The 16,598-nt window shown below is 40.2% G+C and overlaps 1 protein-coding gene across 1 annotated transcript in view; it reads right to left on the reverse strand.

Moving 5' to 3' along the window:
- Positions 1-16,598, reverse strand: part of ctdp1 (CTD (carboxy-terminal domain, RNA polymerase II, polypeptide A) phosphatase, subunit 1) — a 149,959-nt gene that overhangs the window by 112,409 nt on the left and 20,952 nt on the right. The window contains exon 8 of the mRNA XM_061931450.2: positions 3,865-4,845. Coding sequence (XP_061787434.2) covers positions 3,865-4,845 — 981 coding nt within the window. The remainder of the gene's footprint in view (positions 1-3,864; positions 4,846-16,598) is intronic.

The raw sequence follows: 16,598 nt of genomic DNA on the forward strand, positions 1-16,598 counted from the left end.
GTGGGTTGTCAGTTCAGCATTTGCTCTCTGCTGCGCCCTACAACGTGTTAATACTCTAAGTATTGTACTTATTAGGCACCGTCATGTTTAACAAATTTGGAGGTGTTGAAATCGCCATGTAAAATCGCTAATGCTAATTAGGGATGTCCTATAATGGCCTTTTGCCGATATCTGATATTGTCCAACTCTTAATTACCGATACCGATATCAACCGATACCGATATATACAGTCGTGGAATTAACACATTATTATGCCTAATTTGGACAACCAGGTATGGTGAAGATAAGGTCCTTTTTTTAAAAATTAATAAAATAAGATAAATAAATTAAAAACATTTTCTTGAATAAAAAAGAAAGTAAAACAATATAAAAACAGTTACATAGAAACTAGTAATTAATGAAAATGAGTAAAATTAACTGTTAAAGGTTAGTACTATTAGTGGACCAGCAGCACGCACAATCATGTGTGCTTACGGACTGTATCCCTTGCAGACTGTATTGATATATATTGATATATAATGTAGGAACCAGAATATTAATAACAGAAAGAAACAACCCTTTTGTGTGAATGAGTGGAGGGAAGTTTTTTGGGTTAGTGCACTAATTGTAAGTGTATCTTCTGTTTTTTATGTTGATTTAATAAAAAAAAATAAAATAAAAATAAAAAAAATATAAAAAAATTATACCGATAATAGGCCGATATTATCGGACATCTCTAATGCTAATCAGTAGAATGTCAATAACAAAGACAATGTATATGAGCATCAGGCTAGCACATTTTCAAAAAGTGGAGCCTTACTTATTTATTATCAGCCACCATTTGTGGGTTTGAAGGACCCGTTGCATTTTGTGGCTTTTAATGCCTCACAATCAAACACTTTTATGTTAAACATACTGAACAGATGTTTATTGGGATAAGGTAAACATCTGTTTAGTATTTTAACATAAAAGTGTTTGATTGGAGCCTTACTTATAGCGTTTTTGTTGGCATTTGTTATTGCGGTATCGATCCCTAACGACGGAAAAGCAGCCTGTAGTAGACCCCTACAAAGGTCTGCTCCCCATAAAACTACTGGAGTTGTTTGTAATACATGCTATTGTAATGTTTTTCAAACAATATTTCTTATCTAAAGAAACTGTTTTTTACTTTTTTAACTGTTTTTTACTTTTTAACTACTTTTTATCTAACAAATTGTTCTTAGGGTAATTTGTATTTGCTTTTTCAATGTGTATTTTACTTCTGTTTTAAATGTTATTTTTTAGTCTGTCCTTTGCCTCTATTTATTTGTGGTGTACAGCCCTTTGTTCTTCAACTGTGGTTGTTTTTAAAGGGCTTCATAAATAAAGTTGGTATGGTATGGTATCTAAAAGTTTGTTGGTTTCTTTCCAGACATATTACATCATGTTAAAATTGCGGTATTTTAGGAGCGCCAAGCAAAAATGTCATTGATTTCCATTCATTTCAAAGGGGGGCCCACTTAGAGAGGAGTGTTTTAAATTACAAGCTTGCTATGTACTCGTAAATTATGATACAACTGTGGTACTTTTAAAAAGGGATAGGAATGTTCTGAACCTTTGCTTCTGTGCCTGCAAATTTGCAATATTCTATTTTTTCTTCCTTGGAGAGCAAAACATATGAGACGGAATCACAGCGCCTCTGCTGGTTGCAGCCAGTACAGTATAGCCAATTGCATTCCATGAATAAAATGACCCTTTCAGAACACACTGTATTACAAAAAAGAAATTTGACATACCGGTAAGTCAATATTAAATACCGTAATTGCTACAATTGACATCTATTTACTTAATTACAGAGTCTCATATAGTCTCTGAGAATGTGGTCTACAAAAGCAAATAACCCCCAGGATCTCTCATTAGCGCAAGGTCCAAAAACATCAGCAAGAACAGCTGTGGCTGTAGGCAACGTCCCGAGACAAGATGGTAATAGCTGAATTTGAATGGTCACCATCCTGCAGCTTAGATCTTAGAAATGTTGAAGATGTACTGAAAATCCTGCAGATTATACTTACTCTCCGGTTTACAATTAACTCAACAATATCATTGGCACTGACTCATTGGTTCTGTTGCTGCTGTGTTGTGCAGCATACTAAGGAGAGAGAAAGTCTTCCTTTTCACTTTCTCATGCACTCCAATTCATTACCTCATCAGACTGGAGATGGAAATTAGCCATTGGCTATGATCTCAAATATGTAAGTCATTAATATGTGTTGTCCTCTTTAAAGGGGAACATTATCACAATTTCAGAATTGTTAAAACCATTAAAAATCAGTTTCAAGTGGCTTATTATATTTTTCGAAGTTTTTTTCAAAATTTTACCCATCATGCAATATCCCTAAAAAAAGCTTCAAAGTGCCTGATTTTAACCATCGTTGTAAACACCCGTCCATTTTCCTGTGACGTCACATAGTGAAGCCAACACAAACAAACATGGCGGAAAGAACAGCAAGCTATAGCGACATTAGCTCGGATTCAGACTCGGATTTCAGCGGCTTAAGCGATTCAACAGATTACGCATGTATTGAAACGGATGGTTGTAGTGTGGAGGCAGGTAGCGAAAACGAAATTGAAGAAGAAACTGAAGCTATTGAGCCATTTCGGTTTGAACCGTATGCAAGCGAAACCGACGAAAACGTCACGACAGCCAGCGACACGGGAGAAAGCGAGGACGAATTTGGCGATCGCCTTCTAACCAACGATTGGTATGTGTTTGTTTGGCATTAAAGGAAACTAACAACTATGAACTAGGTTTACAGCATATGAAATACATTTGGCAACAACATGCACTTTGAGAGTGCAGACAGCCCAATTTTCATCAATTAATATATTCTGTAGACATACCCTCATCCGCGCTCTTTTCCTGAAAGCTGATCTGTCCAGTTTTGGAGTTGATGTCAGCAGGCCAGGGAAGCTAGGGTCGATAGGGGGTTTAGCTCGCTCGTCTGCGGGAACAAACTGCCGCCATTGTTTGCCGTGCTAGCGAGGTCCTTTGTCCCTGAATTGCTCACACACTCCGGCAGATTCAATGGGGGTCTGGCGGCAGATTTCTTTGACTTTATCGTTGGAAATGCATCTGCTTTGAGTGTCGCAGGATATCCACACATTCTTGCCATCTCTGTCGTAGCATAGCTTTCGTCGGTAAAGTGTGCGGAACAAACGTCCAATTTCTTGCCACTTTCGCATCTTTGGGCCACTGGTGCAACTTGAATCCGTCCCTGTTGGTGTTGTTACACCCTCCGACAACACACCGACGAGGCATGATGTCTCCAAGGTACGGAAAACAGTCGAAAAAACGGAAAATAACAGAGCTGATTTGACTCGGTGTTTGAGAAAATGGCAGATTGCTTCCCGATGTGACGCCACGTTGTGACGTCATCGCTCCGAGAGCGAATATTAGAAAGGCGTTTAATTCGCCAAAATTTACCCATTTAGAGTTCAGAAATCGGTTAAAAAAATATATGGTCTTTTTTCTGCAACATCAAGGTATATATTGACGCTTACATAGGTCTGGTGATAATGTTCCTTTTTAATAACAAGATCTGATAGCTCAGTTACAGCTCTTGTAAGTACCAAATCTGTGTTATATGTGTTTTATGTTGCACGATTGCACCAAGAAAAATTCCTAGTTTGTGAACCCGTTCTCAAACAATGGCAATAAAACGATTCTGATTCTGATTCTGAAATGAACTCAAATCAAATCCAATATTAAAGTTGCTTTATACAACACAAATTAAATGAATTCAAATAAAAATGTTATTAACCGCTTCCAATTAACACACCTGCGTCTTCGTAGCAGTTTAGCTAAATAGGTGCTTTAGCGAGAGTATTTAGTAGATGTTTACTTACCAGATTTTGCTGCAATGAGATGCGTTGTTACATTGGGTTCCTGCGAGTTAAGAACCAAATTCTTGCCGATCTTTGCTCCCAGTGCCTTGGTGTGGTAGTACTCCCGAGTCCTCTCAAACGTGTAGTTGGTTGGATACAAGCCACTGAATACTAAGGTGGTGCCTTCCAAGGTCTTGCTCTTTAGCTCAGGAACAATCTTGCGAATGTCCGGCGTGTCGGGCGCCTCCTTCTTCAGGAAGGACTCATAGCGGGCGTAGTACTCTGTGTGGATCCTCTCCAGCACTTCCTCCAGGTAGATGAGGTGATCATCCTGGTCGTGGTCCGCTTCCTCGTCCTCCTCGTCCTCCATGCTCTGGTCCAGGAGCTCCTCCCCCATGGTCACCCCAGATTGTTCGCTATTCTGCGACTCGGTTTCCGGTTCCCTCCTGTCTGAGCAGCCGTTCCCAAGCTCGGGGAGAAGAACATCAGAATTTGTTTGTGACTCGCTTTGAGCTTTATCTTTTGTCTCTTCTTGGTCATCTTGGGAGGTTCCTTCGTGCTCAGACGTCTTTGCTTGGCTGACACCACTGTCACCGTCCGCCACCGTCTTGTCTCTTACGGACTCGCTGTCGCTGTCACTGGAAAGGTCAAAGTCTAGATTATTGGAGTCACCTTTTGCTGTTAAAGAGTTTGCACTGTCCTGTGCATCACCTGTCCTGCTAACACTCTCCTCTTTGCTGGTTTCTTGGCTATCACCGCCCTGAGTTTTCTTCGGCGTGGCCTCAGATGCCTCGTCATCAGCCTCGGATGGTTTACTTAACAACGCATCGTCCTGCACAGGCCCGGCGGGATGCGTCCGTTCATTTGTGGGGACTCCCTGAGAGCGCAGAGACGCCGCGGCGCCCTCGTTTACCGACTTTTTCCTGAGGCCGTTATTGTGCTCGTCCGCACGGGGGGTCTCTGATGGTTCTGTGCTCTCTGACTGACGACATGGTGGGCTTCCTGCAGGGGACACAAGGCACAGCAATCAGTTGGAATTCAAGGACATCAGAGGCACTGGATGAACAGTTTTCGGAAGCTTGGCAAGTGGGTCAAGTCTCGACGACACATTTCACAAGAATATACTTCACAACGGTGCAAAATGTAGTTGGGATCTTATGGGAATTATCTTTACCAGAATATAAATACATTACTAGTTCTATTTTTGAAAAAGTCATAATTGAACAAAAATGGAATTGTAGTTTGGGATGTGCCGATCGATCGGTTATCGATCAGTATCGGCCGATTTTCGTGAAATGTCGATCACAAACGCTGATCTACTCTGGCTGATAGGGATGTGAATCTTTGGGCAACTAACAATTCGATCCGATTCTGATTCTTGGGGTGATGACTCGATTTAAAACCGATTCTCGAATCAACATAATTTTTTTAGTTAGTAAAATATTTCAAATGAAACTTTTTCAAAAAAGGTTACCCTCGAAAAGCTTCTTCTGGTTGCATGGAGATGGCCTAAAAACGTATTTCTGAAAAATGTGTACATATATAATTTGTCTTAAATGTGGATTGATTTTTTTTGTGCACCCCTGCTGCCTGACAAGCAACTAATTGTGTATCTCCATACACAGTGTCTAGCCCAGGGGTCGGCAACCCGCGGCTCCTGAGCCGCATGCGGCTCTTTGATCACTCTGATGCGGCTCAGCAGCTTACTTGCCGAACCCCCCGATTTTCCCGTGAGACTTCCGGATTTCAGTGCCTCTCGCAGAAAACTCCCGTGATTAATATTCACCGATTTTCACCCTTACAGTTATAATAAGGGCGTGCCATGATGGTACAGCATTTGGTGCCCTCTACAATCTGTATTAACAGCGTGCCAGCCCAACCACTTGCTATATAGTTTGCATCTTCTGCTTGCACACGTACGTAACAGCAAGGCATACTTGGTCAACAGCCACACAGGTTACACTGACGGTGACCATATAAAACAACTTTAACACTCTTACTAATAATGCACCACACTTTGAACCAAAACCAAACAAGAATGACAAACAGTCTGCACCTTAACACAACATAAACACAACAGAACAAATACCCAGAATCCCATGCAGCACTGACTCTTGCGGGCTACATTATACACCCTTGCTACCACCAAACCCACCCCAACCCTGCTCCCTCACACATCAAACCCCCCCCCCTTCCCCCCTTCTGTGCGTCGGTTGAGTTGGGCGGGGTTTGGTAGCGGGGGTGTATAATGTATCCCGGAAGAGTTAGGGCTGCATGGGATTCTGGGTATTTGTCCTGTTGTGTTTATGTTGTGTTACGGTGTAGATGTTCTCCCGAAATGTGTTTGTCATTCTTGTTTGGTGTGGGTTCACAGTGTGGCGCATTATTAGTAAGAGTATTAAAGTTTTTTTTATACCGCCACCGTCATTGTAACCTGTGTGGTTGTTGACCAAGTATGCTTTGCTGTCACCTACGTGAGCAATCGGAAGCCCCATACAACGTGTGGTTGAGCAGGCACGCTGGTTGTAGTGGGTGCTATATGCTGTACCATCACGGCACGCATGACGCTGACAAGCGCCATTCATATAAAACCCGCGTGCCGCACCAGCATTCAAATTCCATATTAAGGTGTGGGCAGCGTGTCTGAGACACCTGGTTTATACATAGCACAAAGCAAAAAAGAAACTTTGTATGCATTGTTATTTCATTTTAAATTTCAAAAAAATTTTGTGGCTCCCATTGTTTTCTATAATTTGTGAAACTGGTCAAAATGGCTCTTTGACTGGTAAAGGTTGCCGACCCCTGGTCTAGCCGCTCCCCTAAGCTAATAATCACCTCCATTACAGCAAATAAACTGATTTGTTTAGTATCTAAAGTGTCATCATGTATCATTATTAGAGATGTCCGATAATATCGGGCTGCCAATATTATCGGACAATAAATCCTTTAAAATGTAATATCGGAAATTATCGGTATCGGTTTCAAAAAGTAAAATTTATGACTTTTTAAAACGCCGCTGTACGGAGTGGTACACGGACGTAGGGAGAAGTACAGAGCGCCAATAAACCTTAAAGGCGATGCCTTTGCGTGCCGGCCCAATCACATAATACCTACGGCTTTTCTCACACACAAGTAAATGCAAGGCATACTCGGTCAACAGCCATACAGGTCACACTGAGGGTGGCCGTATAAACAACTTTAACACTGTTACAAATGTGCGCCACACTGTGAACCCACACCAAACAAGAATGACAAACACATTTCGGGAGAACATCCGCACCGTAACACAACATAAACACAACAGAACAAATACCCAGAACCCCTTGCAGCACTAGCTCTTCCGGGACGCTACAATATACACCCCCCGCTACCCAAACCCCCCCCCAACCCCGCCCACCTCAACCTACAAATTTGGGACATGCTCTCCCTGAGAGAGCATGTCCCAAATTTCAAGCTGCTGTTTTGAGGCATGTTAAAAAAATAATGCACTTTGTGACTTCAATAATAAATATGGCAGTGCCATGTTGGCATTTTTTTCCATAACTTGAGTTGATTTATTTTGGAAAACCTTGTTACATTGTTTAATGCATCCAGCGGGGCATCACTACAAAATTAGGCATAATAATGTGTTAATTCCACGACTGTATATATCCGTATTGGTTGATATCGGAATCTGTAATTAAGAGTTGGACAATATCGGAATATCGGATATCGGCAAAAAAGCCATCTCTAATCATTATCACTGGGGGACGAGGCTAAACATGGTACAGGCCTGCTAATAGCCAAACTAACCACTAAACTAGCTTGAAACAACACAAAAAAAGTGCTTAGTTAACAACGTTATAGCAGAAAGTAAGCCATTATTAGGTGGACATTGTTCAAGTAGATTAATAAGAGTTGGAGAGAGGATAATATAACAACTGTTGTCTGTCAGCATTGTCACATATAAGAGGAGGATCTGATCAAGCAATGATTTATACCAAAGGTAGCATCAGTTTATGATCCATACTGGAGTGATTAGGACGATATTCTTATTTTAGGAAAAATATTGTTTGTTGTCGTTTTTGTTCATGTTTACAAACATGAATAAGTCCCCAGGCCTGGCGACAGTAGGACTAAGAGGGTAAAACTAAAGGATTTAGTTGAGTAATTTTTGATTTTCTTTAGTTATTGTGCAAAATTGCATTTAATAAGAGAATAAAGAACTAGTTGAAATAATGTGTTTTGATATTGTTAAACTGACAATAGCATTCACCATAAATAAAGTGAAAAATGTCAAGTTAATCCATGTGATCAGTATTGGAATCAGTATTGAGCCATCTCACTCATGGATGATCACTATCGGAATCGATAGCATAAAACCCTGATCGCAACATACTTAGCTGTAAATACTGCGGAAAAAATATATTGGAGTATTATGAAAATTTGTTTCACAAGCATTACATTTTAATAATTTCAGAATGATTTTACAAGAATAAAAGAATAAATCAAAAATAATAACTTGATATAATTATCTTAATCAGTAAATCCGACATTTTATGCAAACAAGTCTTTATTTATAAAATACATTTAGTTCAGTGGTCTCCAAAGTGCGGCCTAGGGGCCATTTGAGCCTCGCAGCTTGTTTATTATTGGCCCCTGACAGACAAAAACACGTCTCGAATTAGAACATTAAACACAAAAAATGGAACAAATAAATGCCAAAGAAAAAAGCAGCATTTGTCTCACTGCATGTTACACATTGGTGTTATTTTGTGCATGCCACGATTAGATGAACATAATATTTTACTGACAGCAGATATGAGAAATGCCCACTTAACTACATCTGTCAATCTGTGATGTCACAAATGGCCCACAGTTAAAAAAAATACAAAAAAGACTGCATAACACAGCAATCATAGGCATCCAAAACTGCGCACATGCTTAGATACAAATGTATGATCTTTATGATTTGATGCTTTGGCATTGTTTAACACAAGTATTCAACATTGTATCAACATTTATAAGTCAACACGTGGAAAATCATCATTGGTCCCCTTTAACAAGTTCGAAGTTGCGACACTGCAAGATAAGTTTTCATTTATGAAAATAAAGAGAAAAATAATGTCATTTTACATGAAGTCTGCGTCTTCAAAATAGATAAATTGAATAGATCTATCTATCTAAAAGCAAATACAGGATCTTGTAATCCATGTTGCATTTTAAATAAAATGTTCTCTGAGTGTTTCCGTTTCGCTTTTTTTGGAAAAATGGTCCTATTATGCAAAAACATGTCTTACCTTTTATAGGAACCTGTTTTCGTGTACTTGGGATCTCCAAAAGTGTAAAATCAAAACATGAAAAAATAGATGAGGTATTTATGAAACAAATTTGCCTTCTTCTAAACTTGCCCCAAAGGAGACTTTAGTGACGTATTTCGCCTTGGTTACGTCAGCCGATCTCTCCGTATGGTAGAGGTTTACTGAAGGGTTTGGAGCGAGTCCGACATTTTTATTTAAGAGTAGTCCAAAGTTGTAGTCAATAAGTTCCTTTTTTCTATATCCTCTTATTGTGAGGCACACTGGCTCATACATGCATCCTTCACTGTCTCCATTTAACTTTATTTCTAGTACAAACTAATAGCGTATACTAGGGGTGTGGGAAAAAAATCGATTCGAATCGCGATTCTCACGTTGTGCGACTCAGAATCGATTCTTATTTTTTAAAAATCGATTTTTTTTATTTATCTTTTTTTTTTTCTTTTTTTTTTAATTAATCAATCCAACAAAACAATACATAGCAATACCATAACACTGCAATCCAATTCCAAAACCAAACCCGACCCAGCAACACTCAGAACTGCAATAAACAGAGCAATTGAGAGGAGACACAAACACGACACAGAACAAACCAAAAGTAGTGAAACAAAAATGAATATTATGCAATCAGTTGAAAAAACATTGTCCTTTACAATTATAAAAGCTTTTTACAAAAATCTACTACTCTGCTTGCATGTCAGCAGACTGGGGTAGATCCTGCTGAAATCCTATGTATTGAATAAATCGAGAATCGTTTTGAATCGGGAAAATATCGTTTTTGAATCGAGAATCGGGTTGAATCGAAAAAAATCGATTTAGAATCGAATCGTGACCCCAAGAATCGATATCGAATCGAATCGTGGGACACCCAAAGATTCGCAGCCCTAGCGTATACCGTATTTTACAGACTCATTTAAAATCCTTTTATTTTCTCAAAAATCGACACGGTGCGCTTAAGGTACGGATTAATTGTGGTTGTGCAATTTTATTTGGTAAACAGTAGGCCTGGGTGTTATGGACCAAAACTCTTATCCCGATACACAGTACAGGCTAAAAGTTTGGACACACCTTCTCATTTGAATGCACTTTCTTTATTTTCATGACTATTTACATTGTAGATTGTCACTGAAGGTATCAAAACTATGATACCTGTGAAGTGAAAACCCTTTCAGATGACTACCTCTTGAAGCTCATTGAGAGAATACCAAGAGTGTGCAAAGAAGTAATCAGAGCAAAGGGTGGCTATTTTGACGAAACTGTAGTATAAAACATGTTTTCAGTTATTTCACCTTTTTTTGTTAAAGGGGAACATTATCACCAGACCTATGTAAGCGTCAATATATACCTTGATGTTGCAGAAAAAAGACCATATATTTTTTTAACCGATTTCCGAACTCTAAATGGGTGAATTTTGGCGAATTAAACGCCTTTCTAATATTCGCTCTCGGAGCGATGACGTCACGTTGTGACGTCACATCGGGAAGCAATCCGCCATTTTCTCACTTTCGTCAGTGTGTTGTTGGAGGGTGTAACAACACGAACAGGGACGGATTCAAGTTGCGCCAGTGGCCCAAAAATGTGAAAGTGGCAAGAAATTGGACGGAATTTGTTCAAAATACGAGGGTGTGGAAAAGCCGACAAAATGGTCAGTCGTTTGTTCCGCACACTTTACCGACGAAAGCTATGCTACGACAGAGATGGCAAGAATGTGTGGATATCCTGCGACACTCAAAGCAGATGCTGACATCAACTCCAAAACTGGACAGATCAGCTTTCAGGAAAAGAGAGCGGATGAGGGTATGTCTACAGATTATATTAATTGATGAAAACTTTATTCATTACTCACGGTTTTACGTACATTATTATACATAAACTGTGTTTACCAATAATTTAGCTTAAAAACATTTATTTTTTTCAATCATTCGAGTACATTCGGGTAGTCTTGTGTAATGCAGGATTTTGTGTCTATTAAGGTATGGTTAAACTGAGTGCTGAAATCGTGGAAAAATATATGTTCTTAGCGCGCCTGAAATGGGCTGTCTGCACTCTCAAAGTGCATGTTGTTGCCAAATGTATTTCATATGCTGTAAACCTAGTTCATAGTTGTTAGTTTCCTTTAATGCCAAACAAACACATACCAATCGTTGGTTAGAAGGCAATCGCCGAATTCGTCCTCGCTTTCTCCCGTGTCGCTGGCTGTCGTGTCGTTTGTCGGTTTCGCTTGCATACGGTTCAAACCGATATTGGCTCAATAGCTTCAGTTTCTTCTTCAATTTCATTTTCGCTACCTGCCTCCACACTACAACCATACGTTTCAATACATGCGTAATCTGTTGAATCGCTTAAGCCGCTGGAATCCGAGTCTGAATCCGAGCTAATGTCGCTATACCTTGCTGTTCTATCTGCCATGTTTGTTTGTATTGGCATCACTGTGTGACGTCACAGGAAAATGGACGGGTGTATATAACGATGGTTAAAATCAGGCACTTTGAAGCTTTTTTTAGGGATATTGCGTGATGGGTAAAATTTAGAAAAAAACTTTGAAAAATAAAATAAGCCACTGGGAACTGATTTTTAATGGTTTTAACCCTTCTGAAATTGTGATAATGTTCCCCTTTAAGTACCGTATTTTCCGCACTATAAGGCGCACCTAAAAACCACACATTTTCTCAAAAGCTGACAGTGCGCCTTATAACCCGGTGCGCTTTATATATGGATAAATATTAAGATTCATTTTCATAAAGTTTCGGTCTCGCAACTTCGGTAAACAACCGCCATCTTTTTTCCCGGTAGAACAGGAAGCGCTTCTTCTTCTACGCAAGCAACCGCCAAGGTAAGCACCCGCCCCCATAGAACAGGAAGCGCTTCTTCTTCTACTGTAAGCAACCACCCGCCCGCGTAGAAGAAGAAAAAGCGCGCGGATATTACCGTACGGTTCATTTCCTTTGTGTGTTTACATCTGTAAAGACCACAAAATGGCTCCTACTAAGCGACAGGTATCCGGTTCATGAAAAGACGCAATCTCTCCATCCGCACACGGATTACTATTTCACAGCAACTGATATTCCTGTGAACCGCACTGTGGATACAACGGGAGCACGTACGGTGAATATTCGCACCACAGGGAATGAGAAGTCATCCTTCACTGTGGTTCCAGCTTGCCATGCTAATGGCCAGAAACTTCCACCCATGGTGATATTCAAAAGGAAGACCTTGCCAAAAGAGACCTTTCCAGCCGGCGTCATCATAAAAGCTAACTCGAAGGGATGGATGAAGAAAAGATGAGCGAGTGGTTAAGGTAAGTTTAAGTTTACGCGAAGAGGCCGGGTGGCTTTTTTCACGCAGCTCTGTCCATGTTGATATACGATTCCATGCGCGCCCACATCACGCTGGTTTTAATATATTATTAAAGTTTGACTGACCTATCTGACTGTTTTTTTGACATTCCTTTAGCGCAGTTAGATGCGGCTTATAACACGGGGCGGCTTATAGGTGGACAAAGTTTTGAAATATGCCATTCATTGAAGGCGCGGCTTATAACCCAGGGCGCCTTATGGTGCGGAAAATACGGTACATAACTCCACGTGTTCATTCATAGTTTTGATGCCTTCAGTGACAATCTAGAATGTAAATAGTCATGAAAATAAAGAAAACCTACTGAATGAGGTGTGTCCCAACTTTTGGCCTGTAATGTATTTTGGCTGAACCCCGATATATCGCGATATTTTTACCAGAAAATGAATCAAAATGGGCATGTCAAGTTTTCTTTTGAAACAATTACTTTACATGAGTACATTTCTGGAAATCTTAAAGTTTCATGCATAAATAGATGCACATACAAATGTTAAAAAGCCTTGAAAATAATATAGGAATAGTAAACTATAATCTTTATTAAAAGAAGCATTTAGCGATGCTGAAATCCTCAGCTAATAACAAAAACACAAAAGATGGAGATATAAAATAAAGTCGCTGGTTTAAGAGGACATTTTAAACAGCAACTTAAAACAATAGTTTTTTTTAGCTCAACATTTTTAGAAGACCCTTGTTCCCCCTAAAACTTTAAGCCAGGAACAGCAAGCTGTCACCTGCAGGATGCTGTGTGGCAGCTGACAATACTGTCACTGCAGCTAAACACACCTTTCAGATTGTGTGTACATTTGTTGTGACAGTGTTACTTGAGCAAAGTAGTTGTGACTGGGGAAACTCACAACAAACTGATTATTTCTGGCAGCTTTTTAAATCATTTTTTTTCATACCTTTGCAACTCATACCGCATCTATTTACAAATGTTATATTTTGGCAGAACTCTCTTCTTCATCGCTTTAAAGTGCATCCGTCTCTCTCACGTTGGTGAATTGATAGAATCATGTAAATTGCAGTGATGCCAAGGCTTGAGTCAAACGGACCAGATTGTTGGCTATAATACTGCAAAGGATTATTTTTTTCATTGAGAGTATTCATTTAGGATTTAATATCGGTATGGCGGTAATGTCTCAAATACATACCTCTTTCTAAAATATACCAGTATAGTTTGTAATACCGGCATACCACCCAGCCCTAGTGCATGGTGTAATGATAAGTGTGACCAGTGGATGGCAGCTACACATAAGATATATGTGTTGACTGCAGGTTGTCGCCTGTTCAATAAATGACGCTAGCCAGCCCAAAACTTTGATGTTTCACTGAGAATATAGAAGATTACACACAGCGCTCAAAAATCTGTCAAAATGTTTAAGTACGACTTTGGTAGGCTACGAAGCTCCACCGCTTGATGGATTGTCGGCATATTATGGCTACCTCAGTCAGACGTGCTGTGCTTCAGCATACGGGTATTATTATGGTGTGTATAAGTACCGCAAAATGGCACCTATTAGGAGACATAATCTGGCGTTTTGTTCTTACCTATTGGTTTCTGTTGTTCTGTATTTGGGATCTGCATAAGTACCAAAAATGTTCGTGCGTCCGTCATTGTAGCTTGTGCCATGGTCAATAAGCTCCTTATTTTTCTGTATCCTCCTGTTGTGGGGCATTCATACTCTGCTGTTGCTATTTCTAATATAAAGTAGCGTACAGTTCTAATTAGAGATGTCCGATAATGGCTTTTTTGCCGATATCCGATATTGTCCAACTCTTAATCACTGATATCAACCGATACCGATATATACAGTCGTGGAATTAACACATTATTATGCCTAATTTTTGTTGTGATGCCCCGTTGGATGCATTAAACAATGCAACAAGGTTTTCCAAAATAAATCAACTCAAGTTATGGAAAAAAATGCCTACATGGCACTGCCATATTTATTATTGAAGTCACAAAGTGCATTCTTTTTTTTAACATGCCTCAAAACAGCAGCTTGGAACTCTCCCTGAGAGAGCATGAGGACGTTGAGGTGGGCGGGGTTGGGAAGGGTAGCGTATTGTAGCGTCCCGGAAGAGTTAGTGCTGCAAGGGGTTCTGGGTATTTGTTCTGTTGTGTTACGGTGCAGATGTTCTCCCGAAATGTGTTTGTCATTCTGGTGTGGGTTCACAGTGTGGCGCATATTTGTAACAGTGTTAAAGTTGTTTATATACGGCCACCCTCAGTGTGACCTGTATGGCTGTTGACCAAGTATGCATTGCATTCACTTGTGTGTGTGTGAAAAGCCGTAGATAATATGTGATTGGGCCGGCACGCAAAGGCAGTGCCTTAAAGGTTTATTGGCGCTCTGTACTTCTCCCTACGTCCGTGTACACAGCGGCGTTTTAAAGTCATAAATTTTGCTTTTTGAAACCGATACCAATAATTTTGAAACCGATACCGATAATTTCCTATATTACATTTTAAAGCATTTATCAGCCGATAATATCGGCAGTCCGATATTATCGGACATCCCTAGTTCTAAAATATAGCTGTCAGTAGACTCGCTATGGAAGCGCTAAAAACTACCGGTACAACAAAGATGTCGAGGAAAAGACGCTTTTGAAGTGGAGCCACGTAAATAAGACCGACCCACAAAACAGCGCATCTTGAAGAAACCGTCAGAAAGATGGTCTGTAAAACATAATCAATGCAACATTTTGACCAAAGGACCACCATCACATGTTATGTAGACCACAAGGAAGTGTGTTAATATGACAACTTTAAGATAACAAATGCGCCTTAAAATCTGGTGTGCCTTTTGTATGAAACTAGACCTGAATATACCTGCTCATCAGCAGTGCGCTTTATAATACGGAGAGCCCTATGGTCCAATAAATACGGTAGTTCTAACTTATATCTGTCAGTAGACTCCATATGTTAGCGCTAAAAATGACGGGATGGACACGCCGTCAAAGGGGCCGACAAAACGGTACATTTTAAAGAGACGGTCAAAAAGCAGCTTGAAGATGGTCTGTAAAACATCATCTATGCAAAATGTTGACCAAAGCATCACCATTAAATGTTATGTAGACCACAAGGAAGTGTTTTGATAATGTGACAACTTTAAGCTAACAATTTTATTACCGGTATTTGAACTTTTTTTCTTGAAGAAAAAGCTCCAATAATGGTAAATGGTAAATGGGTTATACTTGTATAGCGCTTTTCTACCTTCAAGGTACTGAAAGCGCTTTGACACTATTTCCACATTCACCCATTCACACACACATTCACACACTGATGGCGGGAGCTGCCATTCAAGGCCTTAAAGGGGAACATTATCACCAGACCTATGTAAGCGTCAATATATACCTTGATGTTGCAGAAAAAAAGACCATATATTTTTTAACCGATTTCCGAACTCTAAATGGGTGAATTTTGGCGAATTAAACGCCTTTCTAATATTCGCTCTCGGAGCGATGACGTCACATCGGGAAGCAATCCGCCATTTTCTCAAACAACGAGTCAAATCAGCTCTGTTATTTTCCGTTTTTTCGACTGTTTTCCGTACCTTGGAGACATCATGCCTCGTCGGTGTGTTGTCGGAGGGTGTAACAACACGAAGAGGGACGGATTCAAGTTGCACCAGTGGCCCAAAGATGCGAATGTGGCAAGAAATTGGACGTTTGTTCCGCACACTTTACCGACGAAAGCTATGCTACGACAGAGATGGCAAGAATGTGTGGATATCCTGCGACACTCAAAGCAGATGCATTTCCAACGATAAAGTCAAAGAAATCTGCCGCCAGACCCCCATTGAATCTGCCGGAGTGTGTGAGCAATTCAGGGACAAAGGACCTCGGTAGCACGGCAAGCAATGGCGGCAGTTTGTTCCCGCAGACGAGCGAGCTAAACCCCCTGGATGTCTTGGCTCACACCGTCCCTTATGCCACCGAAGATGATCAAGAGAAGAATATCGACCCTAGCTTCCCTGGCCTGCTGACATCAACTCCAAAACTGGACAGATCAGCTTTCAGGAAAAGAGCGCGGATGAGGGTATGTCTACAGAATATATTAATTGATGAAAATTGGGCTGTCTGCACTCTCAAAGTGCATGT

The sequence above is a fragment of the Nerophis lumbriciformis genome, linkage group LG37, assembly GCF_033978685.3.
Source record: "Nerophis lumbriciformis linkage group LG37, RoL_Nlum_v2.1, whole genome shotgun sequence".
NCBI lineage: Eukaryota > Metazoa > Chordata > Actinopteri > Syngnathiformes > Syngnathidae > Nerophis > Nerophis lumbriciformis.